The sequence below is a fragment of the Camelina sativa genome, chromosome 3 (assembly GCF_030686135.1).
Source record: "Camelina sativa cultivar CO46 ecotype springtype chromosome 3, ASM3068613v1".
Taxonomy (NCBI): domain Eukaryota; kingdom Viridiplantae; phylum Streptophyta; class Magnoliopsida; order Brassicales; family Brassicaceae; genus Camelina; species Camelina sativa.
In genome coordinates this window covers 2,502,204-2,525,517 of record NC_141882.1, presented here as the reverse complement: position 1 = coordinate 2,525,517, position 23,314 = coordinate 2,502,204, and the positions used below count along the sequence as shown (strand labels likewise).

At 39.6% G+C, this 23,314-nt stretch overlaps 5 protein-coding genes, 1 long non-coding RNA gene and 1 other non-coding gene across 10 annotated transcripts; 3 read left to right on the top strand and 4 right to left on the bottom strand.

The window, feature by feature from the left end:
- The first annotated feature begins 401 nt into the window (after positions 1 to 401).
- Positions 402 to 1,666, top strand: LOC104764680 (histone H1.1-like). Its single transcript, XM_010488260.2, has 2 exons — positions 402 to 769; positions 871 to 1,666. Exons 1-2 carry the CDS (start codon positions 557 to 559, stop codon positions 1,477 to 1,479), a joined length of 822 nt encoding a protein of 273 aa, XP_010486562.1. The 5' UTR covers positions 402 to 556; the 3' UTR covers positions 1,480 to 1,666.
- LOC104764689 (calmodulin calcium-dependent NAD kinase-like) lies at positions 1,623 to 6,229 on the bottom strand. Its single transcript, XM_019243322.2, has 9 exons — positions 4,170 to 6,229; positions 3,913 to 4,098; positions 3,578 to 3,801; positions 3,433 to 3,494; positions 3,096 to 3,317; positions 2,881 to 3,001; positions 2,455 to 2,777; positions 2,226 to 2,370; positions 1,623 to 2,060 (listed from the first exon to the last, which is right to left on the bottom strand). Exons 1-9 carry the CDS (start codon positions 4,177 to 4,179, stop codon positions 1,767 to 1,769), a joined length of 1,587 nt encoding a protein of 528 aa, XP_019098867.2. The 5' UTR covers positions 4,180 to 6,229; the 3' UTR covers positions 1,623 to 1,766.
- On the bottom strand, positions 4,507 to 6,813 carry LOC104764697 (uncharacterized). The gene has a single exon (XR_015594970.1). It is a non-coding gene; the product is annotated as an uncharacterized LOC104764697 (transcript).
- A 1,054-nt stretch (positions 6,814 to 7,867) lies between these two features.
- Positions 7,868 to 10,813, bottom strand: LOC104764630 (fructokinase-1). Its single transcript, XM_010488201.3, has 5 exons — positions 10,261 to 10,813; positions 9,808 to 10,055; positions 9,012 to 9,303; positions 8,777 to 8,929; positions 7,868 to 8,646 (listed from the first exon to the last, which is right to left on the bottom strand). Exons 1-5 carry the CDS (start codon positions 10,639 to 10,641, stop codon positions 8,251 to 8,253), a joined length of 1,470 nt encoding a protein of 489 aa, XP_010486503.2. The 5' UTR covers positions 10,642 to 10,813; the 3' UTR covers positions 7,868 to 8,250.
- On the top strand, positions 10,757 to 17,888 carry LOC104764639 (uncharacterized). The gene is made up of 18 exons (XM_087508045.1): positions 10,757 to 11,118; positions 11,239 to 11,385; positions 11,493 to 11,583; positions 11,703 to 11,821; positions 12,085 to 12,275; positions 12,364 to 12,574; positions 13,053 to 13,293; positions 13,505 to 13,833; positions 14,138 to 14,297; positions 14,434 to 14,627; positions 14,716 to 15,071; positions 15,391 to 15,484; positions 15,557 to 15,775; positions 15,919 to 16,158; positions 16,623 to 16,832; positions 16,921 to 17,169; positions 17,255 to 17,458; positions 17,557 to 17,888. The coding sequence occupies exons 1-18, from the start codon at positions 10,987 to 10,989 to the stop codon at positions 17,716 to 17,718; spliced, it is 3,549 nt and encodes a 1,182-aa protein (XP_087364171.1). The 5' UTR covers positions 10,757 to 10,986; the 3' UTR covers positions 17,719 to 17,888.
- On the bottom strand, positions 16,291 to 17,162 carry LOC147946523 (uncharacterized). The gene is made up of 2 exons (XR_015594969.1): positions 16,974 to 17,162; positions 16,291 to 16,711 (listed from the first exon to the last, which is right to left on the bottom strand). It is a non-coding gene; the product is annotated as an uncharacterized LOC147946523 (long non-coding RNA).
- A 145-nt stretch (positions 17,889 to 18,033) lies between the features above and the next one.
- LOC104764658 (pentatricopeptide repeat-containing protein At1g06710, mitochondrial) lies at positions 18,034 to 23,261 on the top strand. 4 transcript variants are annotated; one of them, XM_010488235.2, is made up of 5 exons: positions 18,034 to 21,266; positions 21,478 to 21,647; positions 22,118 to 22,277; positions 22,414 to 22,598; positions 22,687 to 23,261. In XM_010488235.2, exons 1-2 carry the CDS (start codon positions 18,324 to 18,326, stop codon positions 21,520 to 21,522), a joined length of 2,988 nt encoding a protein of 995 aa, XP_010486537.1. In that variant the 5' UTR covers positions 18,034 to 18,323; the 3' UTR covers positions 21,523 to 21,647; positions 22,118 to 22,277; positions 22,414 to 22,598; positions 22,687 to 23,261. The 4 variants fall into 4 exon arrangements, with proteins under 4 accessions (XP_010486537.1, XP_087364172.1, XP_010486543.1 ...); XM_087508046.1 differs by having other exon boundaries at positions 18,122 to 21,266; positions 21,478 to 21,596; positions 22,440 to 22,598; XM_010488241.2 differs by having other exon boundaries at positions 18,142 to 21,266; positions 21,478 to 21,596.
- Positions 23,262 to 23,314: the final 53 nt, after the last annotated feature.

Below are 23,314 nucleotides of genomic sequence, written 5' to 3'. Positions count from 1 at the left end.
TAATTTTCATCGAAATTCTCATTCGCATTATTGGAAAACCCAAATATACCGTAATACTATCAAGAAAAACCACTAGTTATGACATATCTTGCTTCAAACCCGTATATCTCATTGCATAATAATCCGTTTGTCACAGTTAGATAATCAAACGAAACCCCACAGAAATTTATACACAATGCGAAAAAAAAACGAATTTGGTCTAGTACATCACGAGTTATGATCAAATGAATCGAGCTAAAAAGCACAACAAATATACACAAAGCATCTAATCCACATCCACTAACTTACTCATCCCACCATCCACACTCCTTCTTTCTAAGCCGTTGATAAACATAAGATCCAACGATTCGTATTCAAACTTGGGTAAAAACATAGCGATCCGCGTACTCATTGTTTTAACCAATCAGAAGACAGATATGAATTGCCGTCTGATACACATCTAACTATATATAAACCGGACGTTTCCGATGGTCTCATCACATTCCTCACAATCACTTTCCAGATTACATTTTACGGTTTCTTGTAATCAAAAAAATTTCCGATCTTAAAATTTCCGATGACGACGAGCGAGATGGAGATAGAGAATACTGCTACGATCGACGGAAACAACGCTTTGGATGAGACGGTGACGGAGGCAGCCGTCGAGAAGAAGAAGCCAGCAGCGAAGGTTCGCAAATCGAAGAAAGTTAAGGAAGTGAAGGAGAAGAAGGCTGTCTCCGCCGCTGCTCCGAAGAAGAGAACCGTTTCATCTCATCCTCCTTACGAAGAGGTAACGGAGATTCGGTTTAGTTTTTTTTTTTCGTGTTTTGAGATTGATTTGTAGATTCTGAGATTTGGGAGATTGATTTTGGTGTTGTTTGTGATGTTCAGATGATTAAGGATGCGATTGTTACGTTGAAGGAGAGAACTGGATCTAGCCAATACGCGATTCAGAAGTTCATCGAGGAGAAGCGTAAGGAGCTTCCACCAACGTTCAGGAAGCTGTTGCTGCTTAACTTGAAGAGACTTGTTGCTTCTGGGAAGATCGTCAAGGTCAAAGCCTCGTTTAAGCTTCCGTCGGCATCGGCGTTGGCTAAGTCATCACCTCCCAAGGCAGCGGCGGTACCAGCGAAGAAGAAATCTACAACCGCGGCGGTTACCAAGCCAAAGGGAAAGGTCACAGCGGCGGCTTCCAAATCTAAGAAATCGACGGCGGTTAAACCTAAGACAGCTGCTGCGAAGAAAGTGACTACCAAGGCTAAGGCTCAGGCTAAAGCCACTGCTGTGCCTAAGAGGAAAGCTGTTGCTGCGAAGCCCAAGGCTACCAAGGAGAGACCAGCCAAGGCAGCCAAAACGGCCAAGGTTACATCACCGGCGAAGAAAGCTGTTGCTGTGAAGAAGACGGTGGCGACAAAGAAGAAGACCCCAGTGAAGAAGGTTGTGAAGCCAAAGACGGTGAAGTCTCCAGCAAAGAGGGCGTCGACAAGGGTGAGGAAGTGAAATTAGGGGTTTTTAGGTAGAAGAAGGGTTAACGATAGGTGGTTAGTCTTTGTATAATTCAGTGATCCTTATGTGTGACTTCTTTGCTTTTTCTTATTTTCTGTGTTCTTTCTTGTGTAATTCAATGGCTCCTTGAACTGCTATGCTTTCAAAATCATATATATAAAGATAAATCTGTTTTCATCAATCGTAGAAGAAGTCAAATCTGAGTTTCTTGCAGCCTAATTTTGTTACATACAATGGTATACAATACAATCTCAACAAATTTATGCTCTCTTTATCTTGATCTATTCAGCTTTTGGTGTTGTTGTTGAGATGTTGTTTTTGGTGTTGTTGAGGAGATGTTGTTTAGATCGTTCTACTATCTGAATCGAGTATTTGAGTTCTTGTTGAATGTTAAACCTTGAAGGTGAAAGAACAATGTCTTTCCAGATTGATCCTGCTTCACAAGCGGGATTGGGTTTATTATAGAGCTCGCAAATGGAGTCTGCGTTTTCGTTCAACGCTCCTACTCGTTTCAAACACTCTATCTCCACTGGATCCACTAGCAATGTCTTTTCTTTCTCTTTCCAACCTATCAGCTGTGTCAAAATCACAATTCACCCTGTTAGTACGATTTTCTTATCTACACTACGTATGTATGCACCATTGATATAGTGTTGTTGTCTTAGGCATTGGTCAAGAGTTAGAGACTTTTCTGGTGAAATAACTTTAATGAGTAAGCTGGTTCTAATCTCAGTTTTAACCTTTGGAGATCCTTCAAGCGCGTTGGTGCAGTAGAGCCTAGCATTGTCAACAAGGTTACAGTACGTAGGAAATGCATCCGCAAACCGTTTGTGAGATCTCAGCTGCGATCTCACCCTAACCGCTCTTCGACACATGATGGCTCTCCTACAATCTCAGCCAAAAACACTCCTTTTAAGTTAAGAGACAAACTTGGAAGATAGAAGATAGATAGATGGTGCTTGTACTCACCTAATGGCTCTTATAACTGTTAAGTATGCATCACACACAACTCCAACAAGCTCAATTCTATATGGTTTTCTCCTACGCCCATCCTCTTGAAGCTGTTGCCTTTCACCAATCCGTTCCCAATAGTTCTCTGTGACAACCCCATCGTCACCAACCTTGTATCCAGCTCCCATTCTGTAATGGTGACGATGCACGTTCCTCGCCATTGTTATTGTCTGCACCACAAAAGGTACCCATGAGAGTGTCCCATCCATGATCACATCCCTCCCTTCATTCAGGGCCGTCACTAGCAGTGATGAAGCTGCATCTGTTGATGACTGATGAACCTACTCCCACAACAACAAAAAAAATTCAAACCTCATAATCAATATATGGATTTACTTTACAGTTTCTTCTGTGTTTTTCCAGAATTTGATCATCATGTCTTACCAATTCAGCTGTCTGGATCATATCTACATGGCCGCGAGAGCTTAAGGCTCTGTAAATGACATCAGATTCTTTGAAAGCATCAGCTTCAATCACCACAGAGTCTGCTCCTGCCCAGAATGCTCTGAGTCCACAATGAAAAAACCATCTGGTTAGCTTCAACTACATATACATATGTGTGCTAGAAAGTGATGACTACATAATGAGATTATCTTTACTCTTTGAGTATGTCTTTGAGCACAGTGCTCTTTCCTGCACCCATCCCACCACCCATGAGGAGTAGAACCGGACTTCGGTCTTTGTGAGCCACTGGTGCCATAACTTCTGTACACTGTGAGTCATCCGTAGATGCGAGCCCCATTGCTTTCATTTCCTCTACCAAAGTGTTGAACACTCTTGCCACTTTCAAGTTCTTAGTCACCCTCTTAATCCTCTGCTCCCTAGATACAGTATATATAACAAACAAAACCAATCATTCATTCATCAATGACTAAAACAGAACACACGGCTTTCGATTACAAAAAAAATCCTGTTTCTGTTTCTTTAATTCCTTACCTTGTAGCTGCCATCACAATTTGCTTCAGCTTTCTCTTTGGCTCAGCGTCTGCCCTCAGTATCTGAGATTCATATATGACACTGAATGTTTTGGTCTACAATGTGTTATAACAGGAGAAATGATTTTTCTTTTACACACACAAACCTGACTAATCATGAGATCGGCGTGGCTCCAGTGATGCGCAAAGTAGCTGAGAATGCATCTTTCAAATTCTTCCACAAGCTTAATGAAGAGGGTATCAGCGTCAGGCTCTTGACAGAAAAAGCTGTAAATATCTTCTTCACAACATTCAGATTTCCTGATGTATTCTGCTGCTAATTTGCAGAGATTTGGACACTCTCTTCTGTCCTTGAATCCCATTTGCCTTGCTACGTTCCATGTCCCAAATCAGAAAGAAAGAAAAAAACGTTAACATATGATCCAATGCATTCCTTGCTCATGGAGGGTTCATGTACTAATGTGTATGTATTAATTTTTACCAACGTAATGAGAGAATCTTTCGAGTTTCTCATGGTCTTTGTGTTTGTGAGATAATCTAAGTCGAGGGATGATTTTGGAATCACGTAGCCTCCGTATACGGTAAAGCACTGCGGCTGCTATCATCAAACCTACCGATGACACCACCAATATCTGCGAGTAAGTCGACGTTTTGTTGCCGTAATATTCTGTCAAAAACAACAAACACATTCAGTTTCATAAGATCAGGAATAAGAAACTTAAAAAACATATCAGTGACCTCTCTGCATGACGATGGATTTGATTAGTAGGATTCCTAAGGATCAAATTGGTATGTGTTTTGATGAAACTCAGACTGTTCGTCGTCGCCATTCTTGTTTGTTGCTTCTTTTGAGTCTCATTGTGTTTTCAGTTTCCGTACTCTGTGGCGAAGATTCATGAACCTGACTTCGTTAGCACCATCCAATTCAGTCGTCGTGCGGTGCTAAAAATAGCTGAGGTGGTCTTGGGAAACTAATTATAGGCAGAGCCTCTCACACTTCAACAAAACTCTTCACGAACAAGTTTACGCAAAGATTGTTGTTAAATTAATGATGCAATTAGAATATTAAGTTAGATTTTCTCAATGATCATGTTAATAATACTATCCATCATAGTGCATCGAGAAATAGGATCATCATGTTCATGTGGCAAAAGATGTAAAAGCAATGCTACATTAACCTAAAGCCATAAAATCTAATTTATAATATGTTGAGAGCAAATCCTCTACCAAAAAATTTCCTAAAACCTAAATAAAAATACTTAAATAGTAACTACTGTTACATTACATAGGAGCAGTGCAAGTTGTCCTGAAATGGCCAGGCTGACTACACCGACCGCAACGAACGGCACGCTTCACACGGCCACGATCCTCTGCCCTAACTCTCCTCTTCCTGGGAGCACCTTTCATAACCTTTGGTGTTCTTATTATATCTTCACCGTCTCTCTCTGAATCATTGCCTTTCCACTGGACTTCGTCTGAAACTGGCTCTACAGTTTCTGCATAAGTTCTTCTGTAACTCTCCACCGTGAAACAACTCTCAGTGTAACTGTAAACGTTCTCTTTGCAAGACATGAGAGCTCCAACGGCATGGCTACACGGAAAACCATAAATCTCCCACCGGCGGCACAAACAAGAACGGTTTTCGATATTTACAACAACACTTCCTTCATGAGTCATGACTTCAAATTCCGCTTCGTTTGCTCTGTAAACGCGGTGAACACGAGATTTTTCAACAGCAGCAACCATTTGTCTTTCAGCAGAAGGAACAAGTACATCAGACCAATGTGCGCTCGTTTCACGGCGTTCTTTAAACATATTCATCAAATGACGGTGGATACACTCCATCATCTGTATTATAGGAAGACCCGAGGTATCTTGAATCCAATTGCTGAGTGACTCGGTAATAACATTTGCAGTTAACTGTCCAAACCTTGTTCCTTCAGAGTATGATGAAGCCCACAGAGCAGGAGAGAAGTTTTGGATCCATAAGGAAGCCTCCGGGGATATCTGTTCGATCTTTTTCATTTTTGATTTGAACTCGAGGACGGTGAGAGAATGTGCAGCCTCCCAAAGAAGGATCACAAGAATAGAGCTTTGAAATTCTTTTTGGAACCGTTCTGCGAGATGATGGACACAAATGCCATGACATGCTGTTGGGAAATTAGCCTCTAGCCCATCAGTAATAAATCTCTCCATACTTGACAATATGGTAAGCCTTGGCATATTCTCAGAGTTAACTTCAAGAATCTTACGAAGCTCCGAGAGAAACATATGCCAGTTACTGTCACTTTCTTCATTAACAATAGCGAATGCCAAAGGAAACACAGCTCCATCTCCATCAAAACCAGCAGCAAGCAGAAATGTCCCTGGATATTTGCTCTGTAAAGAAGTCTTGTCCAGTGCAATAAGAGGCCGACAAGCATTTACAAAACCAGTGATTGATGCTTGGAAAGAAATAAACAAGTGTTGAAAGGTCCCATCGATTGGATTTGCATGAACCACAGCGACGCTTCCGGGGTTTGTTCTTCTGATTTCATCACAGTATTGAGGAAGAAGGCGATACTCTTCTTCAAATGAACCACGGAGAGTAGCCATTATACGCTCTTTGCCTCTCCAGGCCTGCTTGTAAGAAAGTGAGATCCCATGAACTCGATAAATTTCCTCAAGTATCTCCTTTGGTTTGAAATGTGGATTTTGTTTCAGCTTTTCCGCCACAACATCAGCAACCCACTGGACAGAAGCTTGCTGATGACCAAGATGTGAAACCCCACCACAAGTGTGACTCCCATGAATAGTCCTTACTGTAAAAGTTGGCGCACCAGGAAGTTTGGCGCAGTGAATCCTCCAAGGGCAACCCTCGCCTATGCACTTAGCGGTGAAGCGGGTCTTGTCAGATTTAATCGTTTGCAACTCAAAGCGTAGAGCAATTGCTGCATTCTTTATTGCTCTCCTACAAGCATTGGCATCTAAAAATTCCATACCAACGACCATTTCATGCTCAGTAGTGCCACCAGTTATCTTGAGATTCTTGCTAATGGTTGGTTTCAATAACAACAGATTTATCAATCTCAGAAGTTCCAGAGTCATCATTATCAGGAAAAGAGAGATAGCCATCAGTTTGGTTTCCATCCAAAGCAGCCCCTTCTTTGGTTTCATCATCATTGTTAGGAATCCTAGAGTCTTTGTGTTCCTGAAAACTGTCCCAGACCTGGTGGTCCTCACAAGAAACACCAATCTGGAGGTTAATATCGAGAAGCTGTTCGAAAGCGGAATTGTAGTCATGACCACAGTATAGTTCGTAGCTGTGTCGAATCCCGGTAAAATGATCCTGTTTGAATGAGATATCACTGTTCTCAGACTTCACCAGATCGTCGTCTTCCATTTAAGTAATAACAGAAGATTCTGAGTCAGTTGCTGTCTCCGTTACCTGTATGAATCGAGAGAGAGAGACCAACAACATCATAAATCATAATACAGCCGAAAATAGCTAAAACACTAAGAACTAGTACAGAATAACTTAAGCATATGGTAAATTTCATATTTTGAACCGCTAGAGGATCATAGAACCCTATGATCTATTAAAAAGAACAAGTTTACTGAACCGGCTCCCATTGTCACTGACGTAGCTGATGAGGATATTACCAAGTCGAGATAAATTGATCATGCAAGCACATACAATAGAACATAAATGAACCCAAAGGCCAAAACCCAATGCTTTCGAATAATAATAAGAAACAGAGAGAAGAAGCAAAAAAAAAAAAAAAAAAAAAAGGGAGGATTTTTTTATCACTCACAGTAGGAAAATTTGAGGAGACTCTGAAATCATGGGATTGAAGAGAATTGAACGGAATCATACATGATACATTCGGAGGGAAGGAATTTGGCGGGTAAGGATCGAGACAGTGTCTCCGTGTCTGTTGTAGGGTTTAACTGTTTAAGCTTAAAGGGAGGGGGCAACCCAAAAATATTCTGGAGAAGCAGAGCTAGACAGATGAGAGAGAGAGAGAGAGAGAGAGAGAGAGAGAGGCGACCGAGATTTTCAGGTTAAAAAGGTAACTCTGTAAACTGGTTAGGAGCGGAGGAAGTGTTTTAAGGGTATTTTAGTCATTTATGTTCCGTCTCCTTAACTAAGTTGGAAATAGCATAATCGTTCATTGGTATAACCCCCCCTTTAGATTTACATTTACTTTTCTCGAGGCCACATATGGGCCTAACCCCTAATTATATGTAAGCCGCTTTAGTTTTTACTTATTCCCGAGGCCACCTATTGGCCCAAACCCTAATTATACTATGTAATTTAATGATTCACATTTGTGTTTAAGGACATTTAAGATGATCATCAAATTACTACGCCATTAAATTTTTGGAGATAAACCATTAACAACATAGGGGTTTTTGATATGTTCTGTTTACCTGCTTTCCTTAACACATGCGACTGTCAAACACAACTCCAACAAATCGCATTTAACGAATTTTATTTAAACAATAACAAATTAGACAAACAAACAAACCAAAAAAGTACCAAACTTCTCTTTTATGTAAACTCTCTATTATCCCTACTGCTGTAAGATCAGCTTCTCTTTCATATCTCCCAAACCCAAAAAAATAATTCCCAACCAATCATTTCATTTACCGAGATCTCTTCATCCACTGCACTCCATAATAAGAGTCAGCTCAGACCAAAATCTCCCATCATAAGCCCATTTTTTTTTTCTTCTCGACTACAATTCTCTATTCAAATCCTGTGACAGCGATCAGATATCTCCAAATCACGCTGCCAATATGTGTCACACGGTTTTTTCCGTTTCAAACGCATCATTCAAGATGAAGCCTTTACACAACACCTCTTAAATTCAAGCTCTGGTAGCAATTCAGAAACCACTTTTTCCATCGAGATTGTTTCTATCTCCTGCTTGCTGCTCCCATCTTTTCTTATCTTCTTTTTCGAAAGAAGATTGAATCTAGGAGATTCCGAGTTTTCAGCAAGGAGTTGTTCGAAAAATTTCTCTTCATCATTCAGTTTCGAGGCCTTCATGAGATCCATCACTTGCTGCCTTTTTGCAACATTTCTACCTGCTCCACACCCCATTGCAGTTGCTGCTCCAACCGCATTTGCAATCGTTAAGGTATTCACAAGCGGTATGTTGCGTATATAGCCTAAGGCAATTGCAGCCACAAAACTGTCTCCACATCCCACAGTGTCAATCACTTCCACCTGTTGATGTTTTGGGAAAGACTAATTAGATCATTACACAAACTTACTCTACGATACATACATAAAAAAATTTAATATCTCAGCAGTGAATGCCAAAATGAAGGATTAGATGATGTGTACAAGCAGGTACCTTAAACGCAGGAGCCACTGAGACACTAGACTTCGTCACTAGAATTGAACCCTTCGCGCCCATCTTTACAATCACCCATTTCGTTCCTTTTCCATTCCTCAGAATTTCTTGTCCTGCTTTTACAGGGTTCCTGATGCCAGTTAGACCCTCCGCCTAAGCAATTCATTAAACAGTTCAGCAATAATTCCACCAAGTAGAAACAATTTTCAGCAATATCAAGAGACGTGCAATGTACCTCCTCGGATGTTAAAAGAAGAACATCGCTCATTCTTAAGAAGTGAGCAAGTGCTTTACGCTCATCAGGAGTTCCCTTGGAAAGACTCTTTCCCCGTGGCCCAGGATCAAAGAAGATAGCTGTCCCGACTTTGGAAGCATAATCTATCGTTGACATTATAAAACTAGGGCTAAAATCGTCAAAGTCATAACCATTGCAGAAAAGAACCTTTGACTGTCTGATTGCCATCTTTACTTCATCAGATAGGTCAGTGATCCAACTGAAAGCAGGTTCCTCCTTGAAATAGGCTCGACTAAAAAGAGAAACAACTCCAGTGAATAAGTTCCTCTAGTATTAGAATTCAAGAAACTTGAAACAAATAACATTACCCACGAGAAGTTGTTTCACAAATAGACATCAGAATTAGGAACAAAAAGGGGCATAAGTTCCTCGAGTCGAGTCAAAGAATTCAAAGAACTAAGAAGCATCATTGGAAGCAAGTATGCCAATATAACCCACTAGCTTTTGTCTCACTAAGAGAAACAAGATGTATGAACAAGAAAGTTATATCTTCCTGAACATATAGATAGATAGCATCAAGAAAAACTGCACTTTTTCGTTTCCCAAAAAACACTAATAAACAAAACCTTATATTTCTAGATACCCATCAAAAGTACATCAATGAGATGATGCATTCATTAAACCAATTATCCCACATAAACCACCGTCGCTACCATAGATCTATTCAAGTTTCCTTGTTAGCCATTTTCAATTTTACTTAGTTTCCCTAGAAACTCGTCAAGGCAAAAAGCATTACCTGCAAAAGCCATGTCGCTGCAAAGGATCCACAAGAACCCAGCAAATAAGAGTATCACGATACGAGCTGCTATCTTTGGCATTTGTTCCTCCATCCAATGCAACTGTACCTATTCCTTCTTCATGAAGCACATCTAGAAGAAACTCACCATAGATCTCATCCCCAACGTGACCAATCGCAACACACTGAAGCCCCAATCTAGCAGCCGCTATAGCCATGTTACAGTTGCCACCAGCTTCCCAGTATTTCTATAAGCAAACAGGGAACAAAAACACTTGACTATTAACATCAAGAACAAAAAACAAGAAAAACAATATTTTCAACTAAACAAGGGAATACAAGAAAGTTCACGTATTCATTAAAAGAATTGAGCTAAGAACTTCCACTGATACACTACGAAGAAGTTCATCTCTTAAAGATGTGAAAAGAAACAACGAATTAGTAAACAAAAACCTTATCTGGGGGAGAAAGAGAGAGTTCGTCCATGAGGGCCTTGCGCTCTCCGCGAGAAGGAGGGGGCAATTCGTGAACACTGAGAACAATGTCGACGCAGAGATTACCAAGGGTTGCGACATCGATAGGTTTCTCAGCCACCACGATACCTCCATTTTCCCCGATGGAGGAGGAGGAGCCATCGGCGTATCTAACAGGGGATACATCAGCGGCACTGGTCCGACAGCGGAGGCAAACGGAGCTTCTCAGACGCGGGACTCGAGCGAATGGCGGGAAATTAGGGAGGAGAGGATTAGGGCTTTGGGTGGAGAAATTTGAGAGGGATAACGCATAGTGAGGTGAAAAGGAGTGAAATGTTAGGGCAAAAGCGTGTTGATACATTCGGAAAGATAAAGAGAAGAAAGAAAGAAGGAGAGACTTGATTCTTGAATTGCTTCGTCGTTCTCTCTCTTCTTCTTCGTCTTCTTCAAACACTGTTCTTCACCATTTGAGGAGGAGGAGGGGCTTCTGTTATGTGGTAAATTAAACCGGAGTGAAATTAGAATGTCAAATTAAATCGAACCGGTTACGGTTTGTTTATTTAAACCGTCTTATAATTGAAATTGGAGGGTTTATACAGTAAGGGTTTTTCATCTCTCTCTTTACCTGATTCGTATACTTCTCGACGGCCACCAAAAGAAAGACCTTTTTGTTCATCATCGTTTCTGAGCTCGCTGACTTCACGCCATGGCCGCCGACGAATTGATGCCGTCTCACAGGTCACATAGGACTCGCCAAGCAGGTCCTACCATGAAGAAGAAATCTGCAATCGATAAGATGAAGCGTGGTATCCCCATTACCAAGCAGAAGAACCCTAAGGTGACTTAGTTACTACTACTACTACTACTTGTCCTCTCTCTCTCTCTCTCTCTTTGTCAATGTCGTTTCTTTGTCTTTGGTCGCTGATTGGAAAAATCGATTGTACTTGGGGTTGTGCAGGCGTTTGGTTATAACTCGGCTGTCAAGGCGAAGAAAGCGCAATCTCACGCTATGGAGAAGGAACAAAGGCGACTTCATGTCCCGACAATTGATCGTACTTATAACGAACCTCCTCCTTTCGTCGTCGTTGTTCAAGGCCCCCCAGGAGTACTGTGTTTTTTTATATTGTTGTTGATTTGTCGTTTTCACTCTCGGATTTGCTTATTTTTTCTCTCAAGTTTTGATTGTTTCTTTCCACTGTTTTGGTCATGTAGGTTGGAAAGTCTCTCGTGATTAAGTCTCTTGTGAAGGAATTCACCAAGCAGAATGTACCGGAGGTTCTAGGACCTATTACCATTGTAGAAGGTTCTGTGCTGCATTTTTTTATTTGCTTCTTCTTCTTTTTTGTTCCTTTGTATGCATCTGTCGTGTTTTTTAGCCTTGGAATTTATTCCTGTTCTCATGTTAGTCTGTCATGGAATCAGGTAAACATAAGCGGTATCAATTTGTGGAGTGCCCAAATGATATCAATGGGATGGTGGATTGTGCAAAGGTTGCTGATCTAGCCATGCTTGTGGTAGACGGGAGTTATGGTTTTGAGATGGTGAGAAACCATTTTTTCTGTAGCTTTCTCCTTTTTCCCGTAATGAATGCTTTATCTGAGCTTGCCATTCCTCTGCCCTGGAAAATGTGGTTTAATAATTTTCTTTTGCATCATGTCATTTGCTTGTTGTTTTGTGAAGATTTCTTTTTTTTTTTCTTTTATATACGAGATCACTGTTGGACCTATTTTCGTAATCTACATTTGTTAATGATATCAACCAAGGTATGTTAAGTAATTTGTCTTTTAATCTGTTTGACCCTCAGGAAACCTTTGAATTCCTCAATATTATGCAAATGCATGGATTTCCTAGAGTTATTGGTGTCCTCACACACCTTGATAACTTCAAGGATGCAAGCAAGCTGAGGAGAACAAAAAAGTCTCTCAAGGATCGGTTTTGGACCGAAATATATAAAGGAGCGAAATTGTTCTATTTATCTGGTCTCATTCATGGGAAGTAAGTATTTTCATTGATACTTCACCAACATGGATGACATGTGCAAGGAGCGTTTGAGGTTCACCTTTAGTTTATCTTTTGTTTGTAGGTATACACCGCGTGAAGTTCACAACCTTCGCCGCTTTGTATCTGTTGTCAAGCCTCAGCCAATAAAGTGGCGAACATCACATCCTTATGTGTTGGCTGATCGCATGGAAGATGTTACCTCTCCCGAGAAAGTTCAGATGGATAAAAAATGCGATAGAAATATCACATTGTATGGTTACCTACGTGGTTGTAACTTGAAAAAAGGGATGAAGGTATGTTATCAGATGTTTTGTCATCATTGTCCTTAGATACTGGTTCATCTTGGCCTTTTGAGTTTTCTATGGCCTAACTCCTTGAGCCATTTATTTGCTTAACAGTATGTGCCGCAAAATACTCTTGAATTTTAGGAAAATACCATTTTATAAATTGAGCCTAGAGATGAGCTGATTTGATGTTATCTGTACGGTCTTCCTTGCTGGTTCCTAGCGATTCACATATTACAGCATTTCGAATTAGTTATTGCATCAAAGTAACTGAAATTAACCCGTTTTTTATTGACACATAGCTTTCCCATATCGAATAAAGTTGTAAGAAGAGCATAAACTTGTATACTGTGCTTTGTAATGGATTTGTTTTTGCTTCTTTATCTAATTGAGTGATTTTTGTATACAAAATGGTATCTTAGCTGTTACAATTTACCTTTTTTATCTTGTTTAACAGGCATCTGATCTAATTTCTTATGATTTTCAGGTTCATATTGCCGGAGTTGGTGACTACAGTTTAGCTGGGGTGACTGCTTTAACTGATCCTTGTCCTTTACCTTCAGCTGGCAAGCGAAAGGGGCTGAGGGACAGGGATAAGCTTTTTTATGCTCCTATGTCCGGGATTGGAGATCTTGTGTATGACAAAGATGCTGTTTACATCAACATAAATGATCACCAAGTTCAGTACTCTAAAACTGAAGATGGAAATGGAGAACCTACTAATAAAGGTTATTTATGGGGTTTTCCAATTTTGATTGTCATAAAATTGTTCTATTGTATATGTATCTGAAGTAGTCTGTTTTATGTGTTTTGCTCATTTCATGTCCATAGAATTTCTACATATTTAGAATTTGGTTTACATCATTAATAGAAAGCCAATATTTATTGCTCACTTTTTGTGCTCTAGCATCTCTGATTGTGACATTTTTATCTTGGCAGGAAAGGGCAGAGATGTTGGTGAAGATTTGGTAAAGTCGTTGCAGAACACAAAGTATTCTGTTGATGAGAAACTGGAAAAGACATTCATCAACTTTTTTGGCAAAAAGACCAGTGCCAGCTCAGAAACAAAACTTATGGCTGAAGATGCGTATCAATCTTTACCGGAAGGTTCTGACAACGAGGAGTCTCAAGATGATGAGGATGATGAGGATGATGAGGTTGATGAAAAGGATGTAGAGGGTAGTGACAGTGAAATAAAGCAGGTAACTGAGTTTCATGGTGGAAGGTTGAGGAGGAAAGCTGTCTTCATGGAGGGGAGTGATACAAAGGTAATGTACTTGCTTGATCTGATTTTTGTAATGCTTCTATTTACTATTGCAGTCATATCTTCAGTTGGATGATACTGGTGACTATGAAAATAAGAGAGTTAATGTGTGAATTTGCTCGTTTTCATTAGTTTGTGTTAACAATTTGGAAAGAAATGGTGAAACATTAATGTAGGTTAGGTCAATCGCAATTCTAGTGGGATCCCTGTAGTGATTAAGATTCTGGGAAGCAGTATCTACTTGATGTCGACAGATTAGATTTTCAAAATTAATTGGTTGTCCCCATGTCTGGCTGTATGTGACGCAGGACTCAGATGAAGATGATTTTGAGGAAGCTGACGATGCTGAATTGGACTTAGATGAATATAATTCTGAGGAAGCAGACGATGTTGAATTGGACGAAAATGAAGTTGAAGATGGTGGAGATGACTCTGCTTCTGATTCGCCAGGGGATTATCAAATAGATGGTATGTTATTTCTACGATTAAATTTACTTGCGTATTGATGATGTCATGGGCATTAGATTTTCTTGAGAAAGTACATTGTCTTTTGTCATTTGAGATTTCGTTTGTTCCTAAACATTGACCATTCATGGTCTGTCAGACTTTGGTAACATATCACAATGGAAAGCACCCTTGAAGGAGAATGCCAGAAAGAAGAACCCCAACTTGATGGACATTGTGTATGGAGCATCGGGATCATTAGCTACTCCCTTGATAAATGAGAACCATGACACTAGTGATGATGAAGAAAGTGATGAGGAAGAATTCTTTAAGCCAAAAGGAGAACAAAGCAAGGTTTGTCATCTCAAGTCCATACAATATTTGGTCATCTTTTCTTGTTCTTGGGAATGTCTCAATCATTTTTTTATCCATATAAATCCAGAATTTAGGTGGTGGATGGGATGTGGGATATATCAACTCAGAGGATTGTTCTAAATTTCTGAATTATGGTTACCTAAAGAATTGGAAAGAGAAAGACGTCTGTGAGAGCATTCGTGATCGATTTACGACGGGTGATTGGTCAAAAGCTGCTCTGAGAGACAAAAATTCAGGTACTGCCATTGAGGGAGAAGATGATGAACTTTATGGTGATTTTGAGGATCTTGAGACGGGAGACGAGCATAAAAGCCATGAGGACATGGAATTAGATGCATCTGAAAATGAAGATGAAGATGAAGATGCTGAAGTCGTTGAGCGTAGGCTAAAAAAGCTGGCTCGCCGAGCAAAGTTTGATGCCGAATATCCTTTTTACCCGAATGGCATCATTTAACTTATCATTTGCCGTCTTTTTATTTGTGTTAGGCCAACAAGTTATCTACTGCTGTCTGTGTTTATTATTCTCTGAAGCAACTTACTTGAAAATATGTTGAAAAATTCTAGCTTAGTTAAGCAAATGGGTCACTAAGTTCATATATCATTCTTGATCAGGGAGTTTGATGGTTGCTGTTGTTTTGATATTCTTTCTCTGCATATCTTATATGTCATATTAGGTTTTATGCTACTGTTTCAGTTTGCACTTTGACAAGTAACGTTTGGTTCAACCTTAACTTTTTTGTACATGCAATAAATCCGAGTTTGAGGAGGATGACAATGATAAAGGTGATGGGAACAATCCGCTTAGTCAAGCCAAGGAACCAGGATTCTTTGATAAAGTAAGTAAATTTTGCTGGAGGCAGCTAAGGTATCTTATCAACTGTTTTAAACTCAGTCTATTTGCTTTGCAGATGAAGGAAGAGCTTGAAATGACAAAACAGAGGAATAAGGAAGAACTCGATGATCTTGACGAGGAGACTCGAATTAAGTTAGAAGGATTCCGGACTGGAACATACTTGAGGCTGGAGATTCACAATGTTCCTTATGAGATGATTGAATTCTTTGATCCTTGTCATCCAATTCTGGTTGGAGGTATTGGTTACGGCGAGGACAATGCTGGATATATGCAGGTAAGGCTACAAATTTTTTTTTCTTCTGACCCAAAAGACAGTCCAAATGAGCTGTAAGATGATTTTTTCTTATATAAAGGTAGTTGAACATGATTTTTTTATTGGAACGATGCTTATTGTATTATGTGTATCCTTGTACTTAGACCCGGTTGAAGAGACATAGGTGGCATAAGAAAGTACTAAAGACTAGAGATCCTATCATTGTGTCGATCGGATGGAGACGCTATCAGACTCTTCCCATATATGCCATTGAAGATCCCAATGGCAGACATCGAATGCTCAAGTATACTCCAGAACACATGCACTGCCTTGCTACGTTCTGGGGTCCTCTTGCTCCACCCGACACCGGTATTGTCGCTTTCCAGAATCTGTCAAATAATCAGGTATTTGAACGCACTATGCTGTTTGAGTTTGATCCCAGTTTACCCTTGAGTTTGTTTCAACTTTTGTGATCGAGTATCTAGCTTTGGTAAATCTTAGTGCATCTTCTCAAAAGGGGTAGTGTGACTGACCAATGGTGAACACGTATGCATATTAAGTGTGTTTTGAAACTTGCATGTGAGAAAAAAGTATAAGATGCTTTCTTCCTCCTATAACCGCTGTCACAACTTAAAAATGAGAGTTCCCTCGTATATACTATGCTTCCATATCACTCCATTCTGCTCCATTGTTTAGTGTTGAGATATCATGTAACTGTTCATCCATTAGTGGTCAAATTTATATGTTATATAGTAAGAAACCCCAAATGGCCTACATATGATGAACTGGGAATTTATTGGTTGTTGGCTCTGGTTAGTTCTGTTGTACTCTTCTCCTGCTAAAGTAGCTCTTCTGGTGTGTGCTTCAGGCAGGATTTAGGATAACAGCGACTTCTATAGTTATTGAGTATAATCACAAGGCCCGTATTGTAAAGAAAATCAAGCTTGTTGGGACTCCCTGCAAGATCAAGAAAAAGACTGCATTTATCAAAGACATGTTCACTTCTGACCTAGAAATAGCTCGATTTGAAGGTTCATCTGTCCGGACAGTTAGTGGCATTAGAGGACAAATTAAAAAGGTAGGTTTTTGATCTCCTTATGATTCCTAGTTTCTCCACATTTGTTGGCTCTCTGGTTGGTTTTCTAACAACCTCCTTTTTTTCTCAGGCTGGAAAAAATATGCTCGATAACAATGCTGAAGAAGGGATTGCCAGGTGTACCTTTGAAGATCAAATCCGTATGAGCGACATGGTCTTCTTAAGGGCTTGGACAACAGTGGAAGTTCCACAATTTTACAATCCTCTAACGACAGCATTGCAATCCCGCGATAAGACCTGGAAAGGAATGAAAACTTTTGGAGAACTCCGTAGAGAGCTGAATATTCCTATTCCGGTGAATAAGGATTCACTCTACAAGGTAAAAAAAAATGCCCCCATTAAAATTAACAGTATTATTGTGTAGGTGGGAGGAGCGCCGATCTGACGAATTTCTCGTTTTGCAGAAAATCGAAAGAAAGCCAAAGAAATTCAATCCGTTAAAGATTTCAAAGAGTCTACAAAGAGATCTACCGTTTAAATCGAAACCGAAAGATATACCGAGGCGGAAAAGACAGTCGCTAGATGCGAGAAGAGCTGTTGTAATGGAACCAGAAGAAAGAAAAGCTCATAAAGCCATCCAGCAATTTAAGCTACTTGAACAGCACAAGGTAATGTTTAGAAGAAACTAACTAGCTATATCATGCATTTAAAAAAAAAATGATTAATTGATCTTTGGCTGACTTGATGTAAAACAATAATTGTGCAGATGAAGAAGAAAAAAGCAACGATGCAGAAGAAGAGGGAAGTGTATGAAGCAGAGAAAGCTAAGAGTGAGGAAATAAATAAGAAACGGAGGAGAGAGGAGAGACGTGAGAGATATCGTGAGGAAGATAAACAGAAGAAGAAGAGTAGAAGAAGCAATGATTAATTTCTTTTGTTGCTCCAGACCTGAGATTCCAACCAAGTCTGTGTGTAATGATGATTAAAGTTTTGTTTTCATGTTTTTTCACTGCCTGCCTGCTGTGTTGATTTTTTTTTCTCAACTTCTGAATTATTATTTATCACAATTTTCTCGAAAAATCCCCAAAATTTTGGAAATTCTTTTGACGCTTGAATACTCTGTAGATTAAACCAGAAGTTTATCATGTCACACATAAAAATTTAGATTTTTTATTTTCAAACTTTCATGTCACATCAAACTGTAGATTTCTATGTTGTGAATAGAATGTTTCGGATTTGCATTGATATCCGTTATGTAAGTGCAGCAAAATAAAATTATTCATGTACTGTGATTAGAGAGAAACTGTTAGGATTTTGCTAATAAATGTTTTAATTGTGTAACTTAAAACATAATTAGTAGAAGGCGAGAAAGGGAAATGGGTGGGAAGAACTGAAGAAGTGGGGAACATCGTCATCTTCCCCTGAAATTGATTTCTCTTCTTCTTCTTCTTCTTCTTCTTCTTCTTCAGATATAAACCCTAAACCCTCTTTTTAAACCCTAAAATTTATATCTATCGGTTTTAAACGATAGCGATGAACAAAACAGTCGTAAGATGTCTTCTTTCTCCTTCACATCATCCTTTAATTCGATTCTCCACCAATTCCTCTCTTCTCCACAGAGTTTTCACCTGTAGCCGTTATCTCACGGCTAGGTTTATCTCCACTCCTCCTCCGCCTGACGAAATGTATGGATTCGACGATCCTTTCTCCCCAACTGAGTCGCGGGATTTGACTAAAGATTTTTCCTTTTTGCATGATTCTCTTCTTGTGGACTCTGGAAATGCTGTTGATGTAGTAGCAGTGCCCATTACTCAATCCTCTACTGATGCTAGAGCCATCGCAGAGGTTGTTTCTGGTGGCGCCGATGTGTTTGGGAGCAAATCCCAGAAGTTTCTTAGGCCATTTAGAGAGAAACTGAGTGAGAGCTTGGTCATTGAGGTGTTGCGTTTGATACAAAGACCTTCTGCTGTTATCAGCTTCTTCGTTTGGGCAGGTAGGCAGATTGGTTATAAGCATACTCCACCTGTGTATAACGTTTTGGTTGACCTGATTGTACGTGATGATGACGAAAATATTCCGGAAGAGCTCTTGCAACAGATTAGAGATGATGATAAGGAAGTGTTTGGGGAATTTCTTAATGTCTTGGTAAGGAAACACTGCAGGAATGGTTCCTTTAGCATTGCACTTGAGGAGTTAGGGAGACTCAAGGATTTTAAGTTTAGACCTTCGAGATCTACGTATAATTGTTTGATTCAGGCATTTCTCAAGGCCGATCGTTTGGACTCTGCTTCTTTGGTTCATCGGGAAATGTCTCTTGCAAATCTTCGGATGGATGGGTTTACACTTAGATGCTTTGCTTATTCTCTCTGTAAAGTAGGAAAGTGGAGGGAAGCTCTATCATTGATGGAAACTGAAAATTTTGTCCCTGATACTGTCTTTTATACAAAACTGATATCTGGTCTGTGTGAAGCTTCGCTTTTTGAAGAGGCTATGGATTTCTTGAATAGGATGCGAGCTACTTCCTGTCTTCCAAATGTTGTAACATATTCAACTTTGCTGTGTGGATGCTTGAACAAAAAACAGCTGGGCAGGTGTAAAAGGGTGCTTAATATGATGATGGTGGAAGGTTGTTATCCAAGTCCCAAGATTTTTAATTCTCTTGTACATGCTTACTGCACATCAGGAGATCATTCATATGCATACAAATTGCTAAAGAAAATGGTTAAATGTGGTCACATGCCAGGATATGTTGTCTACAATATATTGATTGGGAGTATTTGTTGTGACAGAGACTCGCTTAGTTGTGATCTGTTGGAATTAGCTGAGAAAGCTTATAGTGAAATGCTTGCTACAGGGGTTGTTCTGAATAAGATTAATGTCAGTAGCTTCACACGGTGTCTTTGTAGTGCTGGGAAATATGAAAAGGCTTTTAATGTTATCCGTGAAATGGTTGGTCAGGGATTTATACCAGATACCAGTACCTATTCCAAAGTCCTTGGTTATTTATGTAATGCTTCGAAAATGGAGTTGGCGTTTCTGTTGTTTGAAGAAATGAAAAGGGGTGGCCTTGCTGCTGACGTCTATACGTATACTATTATGGTAGATAGCTTTTGTAAAGCTGGTCTGATTGAACAGGCTCGTAAGTGGTTCAATGAAATGAGAGAAGTTGGCTGCACGCCTAACGTCGTCACATATACCGCTCTTATCCATGCTTATCTTAAGGCTAAGAAGGTCAGCTATGCTAATGAGCTGTTTGAAACGATGCTGTCTGAAGGGTGTCTCCCTAATATTGTTACATATTCTGCCTTAATTGATGGCCACTGCAAAGCTGGACAAGTGGAGAAAGCTTGCCAGATTTTCGAAAGAATGTGTGGCAGCAAAGATGTTCCAGATGTAGATATGTACTTCAAGCAGTATGATGGTGACAGCGAGCGGCCGAATGTAGTTACATATGGAGCTTTACTGGATGGTTTCTGCAAGTCGCATAGGGTTGAAGAAGCTCGTAAATTGTTGGATGCTATGTCTATGGAAGGTTGTGAACCGAATGAGATTGTATATGATGCTCTCATTGATGGACTCTGTAAGGTTGGGAAACTAGACGAAGCACAAGAAGTGAAAACTGAGATGTCTGAGCATGGATTCCCCGCGACCTTATATACTTACAGTTCTCTGATTGATCGTTATTTCAAAGTGAAGCGCCAAGATTTAGCCTCAAAAGTATTGTCTAAGATGCTTGAGAATTCCTGTGCGCCGAATGTGGTTATATACACTGAGATGATTGATGGCTTATGCAAGATTGGTAAAACTGATGAAGCCTATAAGCTTATGCAAATGATGGAAGAAAAAGGGTGTCAGCCTAATGTTGTGACATATACAGCGATGATTGATGGATTTGGAATGATTGGGAAAATAGACACATGCCTTGAGCTCTTAGAGCGAATGGGTTCCAAAGGTGTCGCTCCAAATTATGTTACTTATAGGGTCTTGATAGATCATTGTTGCAAAACTGGTGTGCTGGATGTGGCCCACCATCTTCTAGAAGAAATGAAACAGACACATTGGCCTACACACGCAGCCGGATATCGTAAAGTCATTGAAGGATACAATAAAGAATTCATAGAGTCTATAGGGCTTCTTGATGAGATAGGCCAGGATGATACTGCCCCTTTTCTTTCTGTATATAGGCTTTTAGTTGATAATCTTATTAAAGCTCAAAGGCTGGAAATGGCTCTTAGGCTTCTTGAAGAGGTTGCAACATTTTCAGCCACCTTGGTTGACTACAGTAGCACATATAATTCGTTGATTGAAAGCCTTTGCCTTGCTAATAAAGTGGACGAGGCTTTTCAGTTGTCCTCAGAAATGACGAAGAAAGGTGTCATTCCGGAGATGCAAACATTTTGTAGTCTTATCAAGGGACTTTTCCGAAACAGCAAGATCGATGAAGCACTTTTGCTTCTAGATTTTATATCTCATATGGTTTGTCCTCTTTAACTCTTTCTTCTGAGTTTGAAAAGTGCAGCAATCGTTAAGTTTAGTCAAGCTGTTTTTCTTTGCAATGTTCAGTTGAATCTATGTAGATTTTATTAGAGCTAATTATATAGTGGAACAAAAGGTAGTTTATACTTTTTTATGTAGTTCTTGGTGTTTGTTTCTGGTATTTCAATGCTAAATTGCCTCAAATTTGCAGGAAATTCAGTGGATAGAAGAAAAGAAAACATCTGATGGGACTTAGGCATAATGTGATTTGCTCAGCTAGTTGGTGCACCCTAATATCGAGCCTCTTAGTCAAACCCTGAAATTTCGAAGGTTAGAAGGATAATGCATGAAGCACAATGAATTGTTGGACCAAACTTCTTTGTAAGTCCATTGATTTTAGATGACATAGCTTCAAAATTTACTTTAAAATATGTCTTTTTCCTTTGAATTAGAGACATGCATATGTTTTATGTATGCAGCATCTGCTTTGAGCATGATGTGTAAATGTATACTTCTAATGACTCTCAGTAGAGTTGAATGGCCTCCTTTAAACACTCTACAACTGCATTAAAGCTTTGTAATACTTCTATTTACTATTGCAGTCATATCTTCAGTTGGATGATACTGGTGACTATGAAAATAAGAGTTAGTGTATGAATTTGCTCATTTTCATTAGTTTATGTAACAATTTGGAAAGAAATGGTGAAACATTGAAGTAGGTTAGGTCAATCGCAATTCTAGTGGGACCCCTGTAGTGAAAAAGATTTTGGGAAACAGTATCTACTTGATGTCGACTGATTATATTTTCAAAATTAAATGGTTGTCCCCATGTCTGGCTGTATGTGACGCAGGACTCAGATGAAGATGATTTTGAGGAAGCAGACGATGCTGAATTGGACTTAGATGAATATAACTCTGAGGAAGCAGATGATTTTGAATTGGACGAAAATGAAGTTGAAGATGGTGGAGATGACTCTGCTTCTGATTCGCCAGGGGATTATCAGATAGATGGTTTGTTATTCCTACGATTAAATTTACTTGCGTATTGATGATGTCCTGGGCATTAGATTTTCTTGAGAAAGTACATTGTCTTTTGTCATTTGAGATTTCGTTTGTTCCTAAACATTGACCATACATGGTCTGACAGATAAGGACTTTGGTAACATATCACAGTGGAAAGCACCCGTGAAGGAGAATGCCAGAAAGAAGAACCCCAACTTGATGGACATTGTGTATGGAGCATCGGGATCATTAGCTACTCCCTTGATAAACGAGAACCATGACATTAGTGATGATGAAGAATTCTTTAAGCCAAAAGGAGAACAAAGCAAGGTTTGTCATCTCAAGTCCAGACAATATTTGGTCATCTTTTCTTGTTCTTGGGAATGTCTTAATCATTTTTTTATCCATATAAATCCAGAATTTAGGTGGTGGATGGGATGTGGGATATGTCAACTCAGAGGATTGTTCTAAATTTCTGAATTATGGTTACATAAAGAATTGGAAAGAGAAAGACGTCTGTGAGAGCATTCGTGATCGATTTACCACGGGTGATTGGTCAAAAAGCTGCTCTGAGAGACAAAAATTCAGGTACTGCCATTGAGGGAGAAGATGATGAACTTTATGGTGATTTTGAGGATCTTGAGACGGGAGACGAGCATAAAAGCCATGAGGACATGGAATCAGATGCATCTGAAAATGAAGATGAAGATGCTGAAGTCGATGAGCGTAAGCTAAAAAAGCTGGCTCGCCGAGCAAAGTTTGATGCCGAATATCCTTTTTACCCGAATGGCATCATTTAACTTATCATTTGCCGTCTTTCATCTGTGTTAGGCCCTTTTTACATACTTGAGAGGTCTTAACACTTAACTTTATATAGATAAATACTAATAATATATTCGCTGAATAAAAAACGTCAGATCTTTCCACCGGTCAGTACTGAATATGTATGTCTGGCTTATTTTGGATATATATGTTAATGCTTTGTTTCTGACATTGGAACACTTTACAGTTGCTTGGATTTAATACTGTCGTAGTGATTGGTAAAC

Coding starts and splice junctions, on each gene's coding strand:
- LOC104764689 (XM_019243322.2), bottom strand. Junction 3,495..3,577: donor CCGATCTCATGATTAGTCAG/GTTTGTGTGTGT, acceptor TATGAATCTCAG/ATACTGAGGGCAGACGCTGA. Junction 2,371..2,454: donor ACAGTTATAAGAGCCATTAG/GTGAGTACAAGC, acceptor CTGAGATTGTAG/GAGAGCCATCATGTGTCGAA.
- LOC104764658 (XM_010488235.2), top strand. CDS start 18,324: ATGAACAAAACAGTCGTAAGATGTCTTCTTTCTCCTTCACATCATCCT. Junction 21,267..21,477: donor TAGATTTTATATCTCATATG/GTTTGTCCTCTT, acceptor TCAAATTTGCAG/GAAATTCAGTGGATAGAAGA.
- LOC104764630 (XM_010488201.3), bottom strand. CDS start 10,641: ATGTATCAACACGCTTTTGCCCTAACATTTCACTCCTTTTCACCTCAC. Junction 8,930..9,011: donor TTCTTTTAACATCCGAGGAG/GTACATTGCACG, acceptor TGAATTGCTTAG/GCGGAGGGTCTAACTGGCAT. Junction 8,647..8,776: donor CAGTGGCTCCTGCGTTTAAG/GTACCTGCTTGT, acceptor AAACATCAACAG/GTGGAAGTGATTGACACTGT.
- LOC104764639 (XM_087508045.1), top strand. CDS start 10,987: ATGGCCGCCGACGAATTGATGCCGTCTCACAGGTCACATAGGACTCGC. Junction 12,276..12,363: donor TCTGGTCTCATTCATGGGAA/GTAAGTATTTTC, acceptor TTTTGTTTGTAG/GTATACACCGCGTGAAGTTC. Junction 15,485..15,556: donor AACCAGGATTCTTTGATAAA/GTAAGTAAATTT, acceptor TTTGCTTTGCAG/ATGAAGGAAGAGCTTGAAAT.
- LOC104764680 (XM_010488260.2), top strand. CDS start 557: ATGACGACGAGCGAGATGGAGATAGAGAATACTGCTACGATCGACGGA. Junction 770..870: donor CTCATCCTCCTTACGAAGAG/GTAACGGAGATT, acceptor TGTGATGTTCAG/ATGATTAAGGATGCGATTGT.